This window comes from Stylophora pistillata, chromosome 4 (assembly GCF_964205215.1).
Source record: "Stylophora pistillata chromosome 4, jaStyPist1.2, whole genome shotgun sequence".
Taxonomy (NCBI): domain Eukaryota; kingdom Metazoa; phylum Cnidaria; class Anthozoa; order Scleractinia; family Pocilloporidae; genus Stylophora; species Stylophora pistillata.
In genome coordinates, this window is record NC_142522.1 from 21714095 (window position 1) to 21729265 (window position 15171).

The 15171-nt window shown below is 39.1% G+C and overlaps 2 protein-coding genes across 3 annotated transcripts; one reads left to right on the forward strand and one right to left on the reverse strand.

Moving 5' to 3' along the window:
• Window positions 1–456: 456 nt before the first annotated feature.
• On the reverse strand, window positions 457–6459 carry LOC111321549 (uncharacterized). Of its 2 annotated transcripts, none has more exons than XM_022924463.2 (5): window positions 6254–6459; window positions 5282–5468; window positions 4542–4757; window positions 1275–1454; window positions 457–931 (listed from the first exon to the last, which is right to left on the reverse strand). In XM_022924463.2, the coding sequence occupies exons 1-5, from the start codon at window positions 6317–6319 to the stop codon at window positions 630–632; spliced, it is 951 nt and encodes a 316-aa protein (XP_022780198.2). In that variant the 5' UTR covers window positions 6320–6459; the 3' UTR covers window positions 457–629. The 2 variants fall into 2 exon arrangements, with proteins under 2 accessions (XP_022780198.2, XP_088614794.1); XM_088758668.1 differs by having other exon boundaries at window positions 6249–6444.
• A 2193-nt stretch (window positions 6460–8652) lies between these two features.
• Window positions 8653–14652, forward strand: LOC111321548 (protein SLC31A2). The gene is made up of 4 exons (XM_022924462.2): window positions 8653–8797; window positions 11899–11974; window positions 12764–12893; window positions 13368–14652. Exons 2-4 carry the CDS (start codon window positions 11908–11910, stop codon window positions 13630–13632), a joined length of 462 nt encoding a protein of 153 aa, XP_022780197.2. The 5' UTR covers window positions 8653–8797; window positions 11899–11907; the 3' UTR covers window positions 13633–14652.
• Window positions 14653–15171: the final 519 nt, after the last annotated feature.

A 15171-nucleotide genomic window follows, 5' to 3' on the forward strand; every position in this document is an offset into this window, starting at 1 on the left:
AATTTTCGTACGCTTCACTTCCAGACTTCTGCGCGTCGCGCAGAACTCCTCTGACTTTTTTTTACTCGCGCGAAGGACTTCGCAGAAAACCAGGGACTGCTTGTGTCTTCTGACAACTCCCTTGAGAGACATTGGATCATTCTCGCACCAGAGCCGCTCGTTTTCACTTATACCGTTTCTCCGACCACGTGCCTAAACGGAACGAGGAAAGAGAGTGCATCGTGATGTCATCGGTTCACTTTGCGAATGCTCCTCCTCTTTCTGATTCTCGACTCGTTTCCCATCAACTTTTTAATCTGGAATATCCTTATACCGGGTCGACGAATGGTATCATTGTAATATTTTGTACTTCATTTTTTATCTTATGAAAGAGATGAACAAAAAATTGCGTACATACACACACACACACACAAAAAAAAAATATGTAGCAGGTAAAGAAAATAAACCACATTTAAATGGTATACACAATGATTTATTTCTGTATGAGAGATGCTGTCGATTTATGAGTATCACAAAATATCTTAATATCAATGTGCTAGAATCAATTTGAAAAAACACATTACCAGCTGGCTCTATTCACATCAATAGCTTGCTAGTAACGATCAGAACACAAAGTTTCGATGACAGTTTCAAGGTTTAAGCAAGAGTTTTCCAGTTGTCTTCTTGCCTTCAAGCATTTCAAAAGCTTTCTTTGCTTCTGAAAGCATAAACACAGTAAAAATATCCATTTTAATCTTTCCTTGTGTGATCCAATCAAAAACAGCATTGGCTCTCCCAGACAAATCCTCGGGCGTTGCTATGTAGTCAAATAACCTTGGAAGAACGAGACTGTGTGACCCAGATGAAACAAGATTGAGCTCCATGGAGTCTGGGTAACCAGATGCACCACCGAAAAGGACCATGGTACCTCGTGTTGCCAGGCAGTTAAAACCTGTACAAAATATACTTTGATGTAAGGTTTCTAAAAAGATCCCAGTATTCCCATAAGACAGTTCTGTCCATAAAAGGCAATATTTTATGTATGTGAAAACCACATCTTTAACTAGCGGTAAAAAAATTGTCAACTACTAATATCAACACACTTCAAAACACATCTTAAAGAAGTTGTGAAAATAAAGCTTTTAAAGGAAAAAATCTGGCCTGAACAGGACTTAAATCTACTATCGCTCCACTTAAGATAGCAGTAGAGCATTTTTTGTCAGGTTTTATTTTCACAAATTCTTTATCATTGTTTTCACTGCAATGACCAGAGCCTCACTTGATGCACAACTTGCCTTTGTAAAAAGTTGTCTTTCCAACCCCATCATAAATGACATTGACTCCAGCTCCTCCTGTGATCCTGTTGACTTCCTGGACAAAGTCTTGATTAGAGTACAGAATGACCTCATCGGCTCCACAAGCCTTTGCCTTAACGGCTTTCTCTTCTGTGCTTGTTGTGCCAATGACATAAGCTCCTGTAATCAAACAAAAAAGCCAATGAGAAATGGAAGACTTGGTGACTCAGTCAAACAACAAACCACAGATTATTTTTCCAGTTTATTGACCACATGATGTGAATGAACTTATGGTCTGAGTTTATAGATCAGGTCCAACAAGTTTCCCTGTAAGAGCTTAGCTAACAGAATTTGGAGGTTCAAGTAACCACCCTTTTTGCTAAGAAAAACAGATACTAGTAATCTGTTATGTGAAAACAAGATGCTAAATAAATGTAACACAACATCCAGAGCTAGTCTTCCCTACAACTATATCCCAGTTGCCTAAAAATTAATGTATTTATTTATCCCCATAATAGTTCACAGTGAGGTGTCCAGGAGAGCAGTTTGCCACAACAGTAGTCAGTAATTTTATTTTTTGCAGAAAGTTTCAGGCCACTTATTAAGCTCTTACTTGATTATCTGATTTAAGCCCTGTCTACATGAGCAATTTTTATGTGGCAACTGTATGTGGCAATTTTTATTTGCCTGTGTAGATGGCTCGACAAATACTTGTTGTTAATTTGCGTCAGTAATAATTTTGCACAGCGGAGATGCTCAGGGAAAGGAAAAAAGCAAGATGGCAAAAGTCAGAAGACGTGCCAGACGCATTGCAGCTTTAGGCACATTTGTCACATTTTATGTAGCGTCTCATCTACATGGACAATTCTTTTATGTGGCAATTTTTATTTGCCACAAAAACTAACATGCCAGCTTTTCAGCAAATGCAGTTGTCACATAAAAATTGATCATTTTTCATCATCTACATCATCAGTCTTCTTTGTGCTCTGTTGCACATAAGGCCTCGATACTTCTCTTCCATCAGTCCCAGTCTCTTGCAGTAATCTACACGGGCAAATAAAAATTGCCACTTAAAAATTGCCACATAAAAATTGCTAGTGTAGACAGGGCTTTCTAAGGACAAACAGAAGTACAAATACTGCAGAGAAAAGGTCTCGGAAAATAATACCCTTTTAATGAAATTATCTATAACAAATCCTGAAAGCCAGAACCAGATGATAATTTGAGAACAAAAAGGATGAGCGATAGGCCGAGTAAATTCATCGGGTCTTTAAATTTGATAACAAATGAACAGAAAACCAAGATGTTAGGTGACAGTTATATTTCAGTATAAACTATACCATCATCAGACTGAAAATACATACAAAATTAGGAGCTTTTGTAACTATTTACGCTCCTAATTTTGTATGTATTTTCAGTCTGATGATGGTATAGTTTATGCTGAAATATAACTGTCACTTAACATCTTGGTTTTCTGTTCATTTGTTGTCAAATTTAAGACACGATGAATTTACTCAGTCTATCGTTCTAAAAATCCTGACCCTTCACACTGGAACATTTTAAGTAGGCGTAGTATTTGGTAATCTTTATGGTCTAATGGGTAGCACTTCAAACTTCAAAGTCTTGGTAAAGATATCTTTATGAGCTATTAAGTTATTTCTTAAGGAATAAATCTCTCTTCACCACTCACAAGTTTAAATAGGAACTGGGATGCGTGTAAACCTATTTCTTTGGAAAGGGAAGTGATTATTATGGGGAGAGGTGTAGGTTAATGGATAATTACTTCAGCATATGGCATTATGAGAAATATTGCAGCCAGCTGAGGCCTACGGCCTCATATTTCTCATAATGCCATGTGCCGAAGTAATTATCTATCATAATTATTGATCCCCATGAAATCCTATTGTTCTGTGTCTGTGTTGGATCTTCAATTTTAGTCGCACCTATGCCTGATAATCGTAATGCTCATTGCTATTGTTCTTTGTTGTGATGAATATATCTTAGATTTTAATTGTGCCGAGGGTTGTTATTGTAGATCGTTGTTATAGTTGTTCAAAACAGTTCTAATGATAGAATTATTTTGTGCAAGGCATGTAACACTGCTAATTTGCATACTTCATAAGCCGGAGAATTCAGTCATTTTACTCAGTGCGAACCTGGGTTTAGAAAGAAGATGGATTCGTCGGAAGATGAAGGATTATTCAATTCACAGAGCTCTACGAAGGCAGATATTTCAGCAGAAATCAAAGATAATGTAGTGTAATGCTTGGACATTTCTGTCAGTGCTTTAATTCTTTATGGAATTCTAAAGGCAGCGTTTCCATTTTCTTTTTTTAAAACGAGCAAAGATTTAGAACGCCAATTACAGCTTCAGAATGCGAGAAATTTGACAAAAGTTGGGTTTCAGATGCCAGCTGCCGGAAATGGGCGTGGGTTTTGAAAGTCTTTGAGGAGTGGAAGAGGCAATATTTTTAATAATTGTAACCTGCACACTGCAATATTTTTAATATTGCAGCCTGGACACTGCAATATTTTTGATATTGCAGCATGCTTATTTAGCGTGTTTAATTATATTACCCCTGATAATTTCCCTGCTAACAAAAAGGACCGCCTCCGTTTTCCTCATACAGTTGTTTTGTCATCTTAAAGACTAAAATCGTTGATTTAATGCAGAAAGAGAACAATAGAATTTCATGGGGATCAGTCATGAGAAGACAAGCTCAAGTATCTCGGAGAGCTCCACACAATTCCTTATAATAAAACTATAAGGAATTGTATGGAGCTTTTTTAGCATTAGTTGAGGCGCAGTAGGCGTTGTCACATATGACCCTCGTAAGGGTCATATGTGACAACACCCGCCGCACCACGACTAACGTTAAAAAAGCTCCATACAATTCCTTATAATAAAATTATAAGGAATTGTATGAAGCTCTCGGGGATACTTACAGTGCAAGCCCTGTGTGTCTTCTCATGATTATATATTAGATAACACTAACACAAAACCAGATTATTAATTCAAAGCTGTGCTTTTACAAAGAATCACACACTGCGTCAAGCCTGTTAACTCTGCAATCTGGGTTGCTCAGCATTTGAAAGCTTTCAAGAAACCAAAGTTACTCAAAACACCCGAGGAAAAAACTTCCCAGTAATATCTATAATAGCAGCATGTTACTGTTGGAGCATGTGGTCTGTTGGAGCAGCCAGCAATCTTGCATCTATGTAAGCCAACTGGTTCTCAAGAAAACCTTAAAGAAACAATTTTTCTACCTGCATTTTTAGCAACTTGACATATCAGGGACCCAGTCCCACCAGCAGCTGCATGGACCAACACCTTGGTACCAAGTCCCACATGGTATACAGAGTGAACCAAGTAATGAGCAGTGATACCCTGGATCATGGTTGTCGCTGCTTGTTCAAAAGTAATGTTTGATGGCACTTTGACAAGTTTATCCACTGGAACAGTACTGTATTCTGCAAAACTTCCTAAAATGGAATTGTGTTTCAATGAACAGAAATGAATAAGAAATCCTGACTTCAATAATGTAACTGCATTAGAGCTTGATAGCATATATCTATCCAGGGTTTTAATTTCATGTTGACTGCTGATTAAGAAAATGATTTCTAAGCTGCTTATTGAAAAATAAAACTGAAAATAGTACATGAAATTTGCAAATAGTAAGTGACTGTAAAATATTTGAAATTTTATGTTAAACAAAAACTATTTCAAACAGACTACTTTCTTGCTTTGGCTCTCCTCTAATATCTGGTGCACTTAGTCTAGTTAATAGTTACCATATTACTATATCACTTACTGCGTATCTAAGAGACTCTTACAAATATCACTGAAACTCTCTAAATTTCCTCAAAGTTTCTGGCAGGACAGGTACCCAGACCCCCTAGAGACTTGGGCCTTTGCACTATCTCATCCAAACATTTCCGAGACATCTGTTTATTATAAAATTTAACTACAAGGGCATAAATGATAGAAATGTTTTAAACATACTCACCTGAACCAAGATGAAAATAAGCCACACGATCACCCACAGCCACACCATCCGAACCAGATCCCAGCTTTTCTACAACTCCTGCACCCTCTACTCCAAGGACTGCTGGAATGCCTGGTAAAGGAAAAACTCCTTCACGAAGATACACGTCAAGATAATTAACACCACTTGTATGATTCTTAATCAAGGCCTGAAAAGGAATAAACAATGTCAGCAACTGTGTTTCTAGTTGAGGATAGAGTAATCCTTTTAACCTGTTGATCTTTTCAAGAATTGAAACAGCTTGTTAACAGTAGTAAGAGGTACTACAGATGATTAACTTTTAATTGGTTACTGCCTGAAATTAGGAGAACACAGCTGGTTACTGTGTCAAAATGCAAGGTTGTAGGTGTAGGTTGCTGTTGCTCGCTGTAATTAGGTAAAAATCTTTGCAGTAAAAATAGGAATAATTGAATATGAGTATTTGAGCCTGTAAAGGCAAGCAAGGGCAGCTAGGTTGAGTGAATCAATTGGCAGATTAGGGAGTGTAAGATTTCCGCACAGCCCTACACAATAGATTTCAGTGCCTTTGGACCACAGCTTTGTTTTGGAATATTAGGGGTCTATGTGCAAATCCTCTTTGTGAGGAGGAGCATGCTGAAAATTATGCCTGTTTTTCATTTCAAATGTACTCTCGTCTTCTCACTGCATGTTTCCCTCGCCCTTGCATCTCTATTCTCAAGGTCAGCTTAATTAATCCCCACGGGGTATAGGGCCAGGTTGGGAGCCAAGCAGTGAAGGTTGCTGTAAAAACAGGTCCACGTGTGCCGACCCTTTCTACTACGGGTAGAATATTTGAAAGAGAAAGGTCCAGCAGTGAATACGTGAGACTTATATGATATTTTAAATTCCACTTTTTAAAAATTTTGTTCTACCAAAGCATGTGTATCTTCGATCGGTCGCGTCCCACATTGCCTGCGTGAGTCCTTACCTCACCGTGCTGGGGTTCTGGAATGAGTACATCCTCAAACCTCCTGTTTCGTTGATCTTAATGGCCTTCATAACGCTGGGTTTGTCCTTCTTACAGTTCTCGCCTAACGCTATACTCTTTTAACCGTTCCTTTCCCAAGCAAGGCATGCCCAGATGCAGGGGATCCGGAGTTACTGCACCACGGGCGACGAGCGGGGCAAGAAAAAGGGTCCGAGATATGAGTGGTCAGCGGTCAAATAGCTGTAGCGACAAATTACTTGTATTTGCTGTATTGAATAATGGTGGTAGCAATTCCTAAATGTTAATAATAAACTTTGCTAAATAACAATATAAGCAATTTTTCAAAAGCGTTTACTCTACAAATATTTTTCACTGCTCTAAGAAGCAACGAAGGCATCGGGAAAGGCATCAAAAAATGATATTTTTGTTTAGTAACTTGCTATGCGAGGAAAAGAAAGTATCGTGACTTCCGGTTTTCCTAGGTGTTAATTACAGCTGGCGTGCTTTTCACTTGATTTTTGCAATCTACTTTTTTTTTTCAGGGAAATGAAAAGCTAGGGAACTCTAAAAAAATTGAGTTCTCGATCTGAATGATTTTTGAGTCTTTTATAAGTTTGTATCCACAGCCTTTCATAACAAAAATTCTACCAGCTGAAGTTCTCTTACTTCCTATAATATATAAACAATCGCCTCCATTCCATGTGAAAATATGCAAGGAGGAATACTCAGAGCTTTAAGAAACAGCCAAATTAAGGCTAATCTGTTTACCAACCCTCAAATATTTCTAATAAAGGCCGCTCATTTTAAGAGACCTTTTCTTAAAACAACTATATGTTAAAATAATTGTGTTTTCCGTTCAAAATGTTTCTTTCTACGCACTTTAACAGATGCGCTCGAGATGATAGCTAAACGTTCGAGTCGAACAAAAATAGAGCATTTTGAATTATTTTTTAACTGACTTTTTAAACAGTTTTAACTAAAACCGTGGCTCCCCAAAAATATTTTTCTCACCTTGCCTTACACGTCTTAAATTTTTCACAACTTCGCCTGTCCCTGTTCGTAAGTCCAGCCAAGCCCCTATGGTCATTGGTCCCCGTAACTTTGGCTTATAAATATAGGTGTTTAGTTATACTTGTAAAACTCCCTGAAGCAGTTTACGATAGTTAGACGAAACGCGTCGGGGAATAGAGAAGTTTCGCAACTACTGTTCACAGAAGAGCTGCTCACTAAATAAAAAATGAAAAATAAAAAAAAATCGTTTAAAAAATAATTGAAAAATAATTTTAAAAATTAAAAAAAAGGATTGATAACACAATTATTTAATATAACTACAAATGATTTGTCTCTACATGATACGTTATAGCTATTTCCCCGCTGACCGCCCATATCTCAGACTATTTTTCTTGCCCCGCTCGTCGCCCGTGATTTGGTAACTCCCCAGATGCAGGTGCCTAGTCCCTCACGGATATTTGTATGACAATCACACACACCCGACCCCTCTTGGTGATAGCCGACTGGAGTTGATTTTTTTTCCATTTTTCTCTAAAAGTATGAACGATCTAAAGTGCAATAGCAAAAGATGTCAAACAAAATCAAGTTACTGTACTGAGATGCGAGTGTGCGTTGTCAAATTTGGTTATTTGATCTCCTGCCAGCCAACAATCCACGAACAATTAGTTAAATGCTACTCAAGGCAGAACACGTTCGGTAGTTTTGATTCAAAGTGCATATGACACGAAATTTTTTTCTCTCGTTTCTTGTAGTTGGATATCTAAAAAAAACATTTTGAAGCTTTAAAAGTGCTGGAAAAATGTAAAAAGCATTTTTTTTGCTTTCAAAATACGCGCAATTTGCCTTCAAATTTGTTCCGGAGACTGGGACCTAGTTTATCGCCGTCGACTATTACTCGTGACGTCACATTGTGTACCTTTGCCGAGAAGGTCTGTTGTCGCTAAGAGGAATCTGCATTACTTCGTAGTACATAGATAATGCACTGAAAGGCAAAGATGTCCAGTGATTCTAATGATTCCTTTGAGTCCGACTCTTCTGAAAGTTCCACTGAGGTACACAATGTGACGTCACGTTACGATATCACATGCGATTTTGGCCGCGCGATGACCGGGACAAATTTGAAGGCAATCTGCGCGTATTTCGAATGCAAAAAAAAAAACGCTTTTTAGATTTTTCCAGCACTTTTAAGGCTTCAAGACGTTTTCTATAGATATCCAACCACAAGAAACAAGAGAAAAAAATTTCGTGTCAAATGCACTTTAATGCACTCAATAAACATTTATCTTTTCATTCACCGCCAGAGGGCCGTTTTGTTCGTTTGACATTCAGGGGTGTTGTCACTGAATGTCACGTGGTGTACAGAGTAATTAATCCAACGAGACGACACAGAGAACAAAGGCGCTCAGTTTTGATCCTCTTAAATAGAAGACTCCGACTCCACAAACAGACTGACAGTTTTGTTGTTGTTTCTCATCTTCAATACCAGCGCTTTCACTTCGTCCCACATTCCGACTCATTCCACAGCTCCCAAGGTTTCTGTAAGTGAATTTTAAATTGAACACAATTTTCTAATTACTATAATTCAGATGACACAGAACACTTTTCATTGCTATGCCGAGAAATGCTTTAAAACGTGCGGCAGATGAGTTCATTTCAATTTCGCATAAATCGCATTGTGTTGGGCAGTTTATCTCTCCAGTCGAATGCGCAGTCAAATCAGGGAGCTGTTTTCGCGTGATGATGGAGAAGACCATTAGTTAAATTACCAGACCTTGAAGGAGTGACTGACACTTAGACAAGATTTGGACTTGTGTCTTGTTGTACACTCCTTTGCGATATCAACTGGGTGCAAATTAGCAACAGTTCATTTGACTTTGTCGATCACGAGTCGTCATCTACCGGTCAAAGATGATGTTTTTCATGACAAAGTCCTCGACAAATAAGCCACCAACAAAACTGACGGGTATTGAAAAGAAATTTTTAAAGATCTGCTTAAAATACCTCTAACTGTTCAAATTCAAGTTTTCCCAATAATAATTGGTCATAATTGGGATACTGACGAAGAGAATTGATTAGTTGCCTGATCAAGAAGTTTCCGGTTTATGGAAAATGCTAATTTGTCTATGGCAACAATGGGAAATGGCTCTGCGCGTTTGTGATGTCACGAAATTTTGACCCCCTAGAGCGATTAGGACAAACAAACAGGCTTTTCGAGTAAATGAATATGGGCGATGATGCGCCCATCTCCAGTTCAAACGCCTCTAAAGTTCGTATTTTAAATCAAAACGACGGTGTTCCTGGCTCAAAGTTCGAGCAAGACCAAGAGAACTATACAAACACACAATTGAAGCGTTAGTTAAAGTGTAGAGGCTTGAAATTGAGTGGAAAATGAGCAGACCTCATCGCACGTGTTCGTGACTGCCTCGAGTCGGGAAAACATTATGTAGTTGATTCAAGTATAGATGATGGGAAATGGCCTCAGGCGAAGATACTAAAGTAAAGTTGATCGCGTGAAACTTAAGGATCTAACAGTTCAATGTAAAAAGGGGTTTGACAGGCCTACACGACTCCCCAGCGCGTGTTTAGAATAGCCTATTCAAATTTTGGCCCTCACGAGTATGTTTTTGAGCGATCGTCCTTATTTTTAAGACATGAGTGGCGGATTTTTGTATAGTTCGCTCAGTACTGGTTGTTTCTATTAAATGCCAGTGTCTCATGAGAATTTGCTTTAGGTTTGGCACTGATGGTTGGTATTGTGTTATAAAAGGCAAGATTCGTTGGTTCGTGTTCGGTTTCTGTTGAATAGCTAGTTTCCTGTTTTTGAAATTCACCTCTGAAAGGGTTGTGGTAATGAGGGCCTCTGGGTAGCCTCTCTTTCGCAAATGCGCTTTGAAATTTGCAATTTTCTCTTCGAATATTGTTTGAGAAGAGTTTGTTCTGAGAAGTCTAAGGGCTTCTCCTTTTATTAAGCTTTTCTTAACTCCCTGTGGGTGACAGGAACTATAGTGTGTATACTGAAATGTCTCAGTTTGTTTAAAATGAGTACGCACATCAAGGATTACGTCCTTTTCGAATCGTTCGCCTTTATAATTATAGATGTAGGTGTCCAGGAATGTTGTTTCCTTATCGGAAATTTCAGCCGTAAATTTCATTGTTGGATGACGATTGTTTGCTTTTTTAATGAAACGTTCTATTGTTGCTTTGTTTGTACTCCATAGCGAGAAGATCATCGTCTATGTAACGTTTCCAAACAAGCGGTTTGAAAAGGCTTTTGTCAAGGATTTCAGTGTACAGCACAAATATAAGTATTGTAGTTAACACTATCAACAGAGAAATTATTTCTAGAACACGCATTTACCCGGCGTTGACAAAGTTCCAAGTCATGCATGCTTCAGCTTTGGGAACGGTGTGAAGGCTTTCCGACCGTTTTTAAGCATTTCTTCAGGCGGATTAAGCGAATCTGGCAATCTTTCTGGATATCTTGAGTAATTTTTACGTGTACCCCAACAGCAATGCCTAGTTGCAACCATTTTAGAAAGTTAGAGCATTTTTTGAGCGAAAATAGTCTTGCTTCTGAAACGCTTCGCATACAAGTCCTTGTAAAGCTTGTAAAGACTCCGAGTGTTTGTCCTAAACCAGCGGGGGTCCAAAGATGACATATCTATTTTTAGACCTGGCGCGCAGCGCTATTAAAAAGTCATGTCGGCATGATGTTAAGTTAGGCCCCATTTACATGGTCTCGGGACCCGAGACAACCTTCCCCTGAGACAACTCTACGGAGCGCTTATGTGAAATTTGACATCTGCTAACCCTCGTTCTGCCAGACCAGTTTTCTATATAATACGTACGTGCTCTGGTTATAGCGTGTGCACGCTTTGTCTTTTCAAGTTGTCTCGTCTCGGGTTGGCGAGACAAGGTGTTTGCATGAGGAAAAGTTGTCCCTTCGCCAGGGATACCCTACCTACCGAGGTGAGACAACTCGCCCCGCCCCCCCGCCCCCCAGTTGTCTCGCCTACACGAGACGAGTTCACAATCGCATTTAAGCGGTCGGCTGAATTTTTTAAAGAAATAAGTGAAAAGTTAGCTTGCCCAGGGTAACTCGGGGGGGGGGGGGAGGGCTGTCTTAAGTACCCGAGACCATGTAAATGGGGTCCTATTTAGGTCATTGTAAAGAGAGGTTCTTGCCTTGGAAAGCAGACAATTAACAATAAAAACAGCTGTGTAGCAGTTTATTTGGGCTCTCACTGACAGTACGAAACCTTTTAATTTTGTGTTAATGCTTCGTGAGCGTCTGAATCAATAAATTGGGAGTTTCTGGCGCTCAGTCGGTTCAAAATGATTGGAATGCGTTGGAAAGCGTAAAACAAACATAAAAAGAAGAAAATTGTCGAGTTCCTAACCAGTCACCTCCATGTTTGATAATGTTACAAAAAGCAGAAGACCCTTTTTTCCACCCTATCTAATACTTTGAATAGCTGTTTGAGGGATATGTCAGTCAAGGACAACTGTTACCTTATAAATTGTACTGAGAGCAAGCCAACGGTGCATTTGTACGCGTTCTAGTCTAACACGATCACTTGGTGGTACGGACATAAACTGTATTGTTGCAATTTTAGTTTCCTTTATACATTTTTAATAGATTTACACCATGACGCTGACCTTTGCTGGAGAGATGCAAGTGCTTCTTCGGCAGTGGAAGGTGATTTCTATAAACGGTACGTTTAAAAATGACATTTTTGTTCAAAAGATCCGGGTAACTTCGGCAGGTACAGTGTACTCCATGCAGAGAAACCATATTTTAGCGTAACCCTATGAGAGCGACTGGCTTCTAATTACAGAATCACCCTTGAACTGATCAAATGTGAAGGTCATGAGGATGAAGATTTTCACCGCAAACAAACTGTTAAACAAATTCTCTTTATCAGCACTAAAGGAAATGTATAGTAAAATAGCATGGAGAATTTGGATACTGACGGTAGGTATTCAACAATTATTCGCCAAAGGTAAAGTGAACAATATATTGGTTTATCCTCCAAAAGAAGTCGAGGGGATTTATCGAACAAAGTTCACTAAGCCTGAGCCGAAGAATTGTTTATCACGGAATTATTTCTCAGTTGCTTTCGAATTCTCTTGTAAATTCTGTAAACAAAGAAAGCATCGCGCACATTTTGTGAGAATTGTGGTGATTATTCATATCAAGATAAGCTAGGTATTTCAGCAGGTTTATTTAATTCAATCAGCAAAAACTTCATGTCTTTCCTTTGAAAAGAGTTCCACCAAACTCAGTAGCATCTTTTGTGCGGTCATTACTTCTTGGAAACATTGAAAAAATGCTAGGCAGCCATTATGAATTAGGGGCCCTGCTCTAATCACCTCGCGCGATATGACGCAATCCTCGACCAATCAGAGCACGCGCATCTCTCTAATCACCTAAGCAATTATACTTAAAAGGGTTAATGATCCTAATATTTTCATAGCGACATGTGCATTATTTTGTTTCACAGGATTAGGTGGATCATTGATTGCAGTGTTTTCCCTTGCTGTATTATACGAGTTTCTGTCTTCATATCACAGATATCTCGGTCTACCCAACGGAAGAGGAAAAATCACTCAGGAATTCGGTAGTAACAAGAGGTTTGTTAGATGCAAAATAACACGAAAATATACAGATGTCTTTTCATGACTCGGTCAGTTTTTGGAGATTAAACACGCTCATGGTTTGAAGTCGGAGCCCTTTTCTGTCAGTTTTACGTAAAGATTGATTTGAACCAGCATCAAAGCTCTGACAATGATTCATTTGTTTATCGTTGAAGGGGTTGACATGAGGTTATTCTAGGTTGATATCAATCTCTTCCACAATGGAATCTTCGGAAGGAGCAGGGAGGACCAAGATCATAGTATTTTGAGATTATTCATTCCACACCTTATGGAGACTCTCTGGTATTTTCAATCTTAGGCTAGGATTCCACTGTTTTCTTAAAACCGGTCTCCGAGGCTTCGGGTATGAGGCGGGGTGTGTTGTGGCACAGAGGATGGAGCGGGCTTATCCTGGCCAGCGGCTAATAACCGAGCCCCTATCAACCCAATATACTTCATTTGTTCTTTCAGTATACTTGATCACCTCCTGAGGACAAGTTCTTATATTCTGTCAGCGATAACAGGTTACTTGTTGATGCTTGTGGTGAACACTTTTAACGTTTGGCTCTTTGTGTCTGTTGTGGTTGGATTGGGCTTTGGTTTCTTTCTATCGAATCCGCTGTACATGACGTATCGAAATATGGAGTTACAACGAAGAACACAAGATCAAAGGAACAACAATGGCGTTCAGAGGCGATCAAAACGCGACAAACAGAATGAAAAATCACTGGCTTGATCTGAGTTGCTAAATGGAAACGTTTATCTCGTCACCGCGCGTACGTTTCGGTACAAGAGGAAAGAAAAACCGTTTGCTAGAATTCAGATAGACTACGACCATTCCCTCCTTTTTGGCGAAGTCCGTCGCGCGAGTTCGAAAAAATCAGCGAAAAACAAAAAGGGGGGCTAGCACTCCACATGAAACTCTGGAACACTGATTTTATTAGACTTGCGCAACGGACTTCACCGAAAAGGAGGAACTGGTCGTTGTCTAGAATCCAGTAATGGAAGGAGGGAACTGAAACATACGAATTTGTTTCAATGCGGTCAGCAGCTTATTCCACCTCAACCTTTTACCTCCCAGTGTTTAATTAGAAATTCACTCTCCAAGTTGATATATAGTTTCTTGAAATTTAGTCAGGCGAACCTGATGTAATATCAAGATACTATTATCCAGCTGCATTGGAAAGAGTACACATATAGCGCGAATTGAGTCTATATCATGTGGTCATAATTTCACGTTGGTTATTTTGTGGTGTAAAAAAACCTGTTTAACCAGTCGGCTGCGCGCGCTACGCTTCTCTATCTGCTTCGCTTTTCCCGCCTTGCGTGGAAAGCGCATTGTGTTTTGTAGCTTACCCTTCGGGCTCGTAAAATACGGCACAATTCGTAAAATACTCACCAATACTACATATCAAAACGTCTAATTAACAATTATCCCACGAGCGCGCGTTGGATATGAGATGATAGATAGCCAACGAGGCGCGTAGCGCCATGTTGGCTATAATCATCTCATACCCAACAAGCGCGAGTGGAATAATTGTTTTGTTAAAAACGCCCCCAAGAAATTATTATTTTGTAAGAAGAAACCGGATTTTTTAGCTCCCTTTTGATTTTAAGCTGACGCGTACGCTTACCATATTTGTAGATTATGGTATATTGGCTCATATACCATAATGGCTAAGCCAATAAAAAGTCTTGAATTGCATTATCCAATGATCCAGTTTTTAATATTAAGATTTGTTTACCCATTGATGGATGCGTTTGTCTTTTCTCGTCACTTGTGTGATAATAGGGACTTGAAGCAGTCAGAACGGAAACGCCACGGAAGACGTCGGGTTCCTACTTTTAAAAAATGAGTTCCTACTTTTAGTTGGAATTTCGAAAATGGCTGCATGTGTTTACCGTCTCATAAGGCGCCAGACCTCAAACTCAACATAACGCATAAAAGTGACGTTGAGTTCCAAATGTAAATTAAAATAATTTTCCGCCGCGGTTTCGCTTCGCAGACGACGCAAATTTTGGTGATTTTACGTTGTCGTTTTGCAAAGGACGGCTAAGAAATGTACAAAGTTTTAAAACGCACGTGCTGGGCTATTGTTCTGCCAATTAGATGTATTGTTTGTCCACGTTCTGGTTGCCGTAGCCGTCATGGTTTGCTTAAAGTCCCTAATGTATTGATACTGTAAGGAGGAGCTAATTTTTAATTCCCCTTTGTGTGATTTATAAATATTCACTCAACTCGAAAGAAGCTAAAAGTTACAGGAAAAAAAAAACG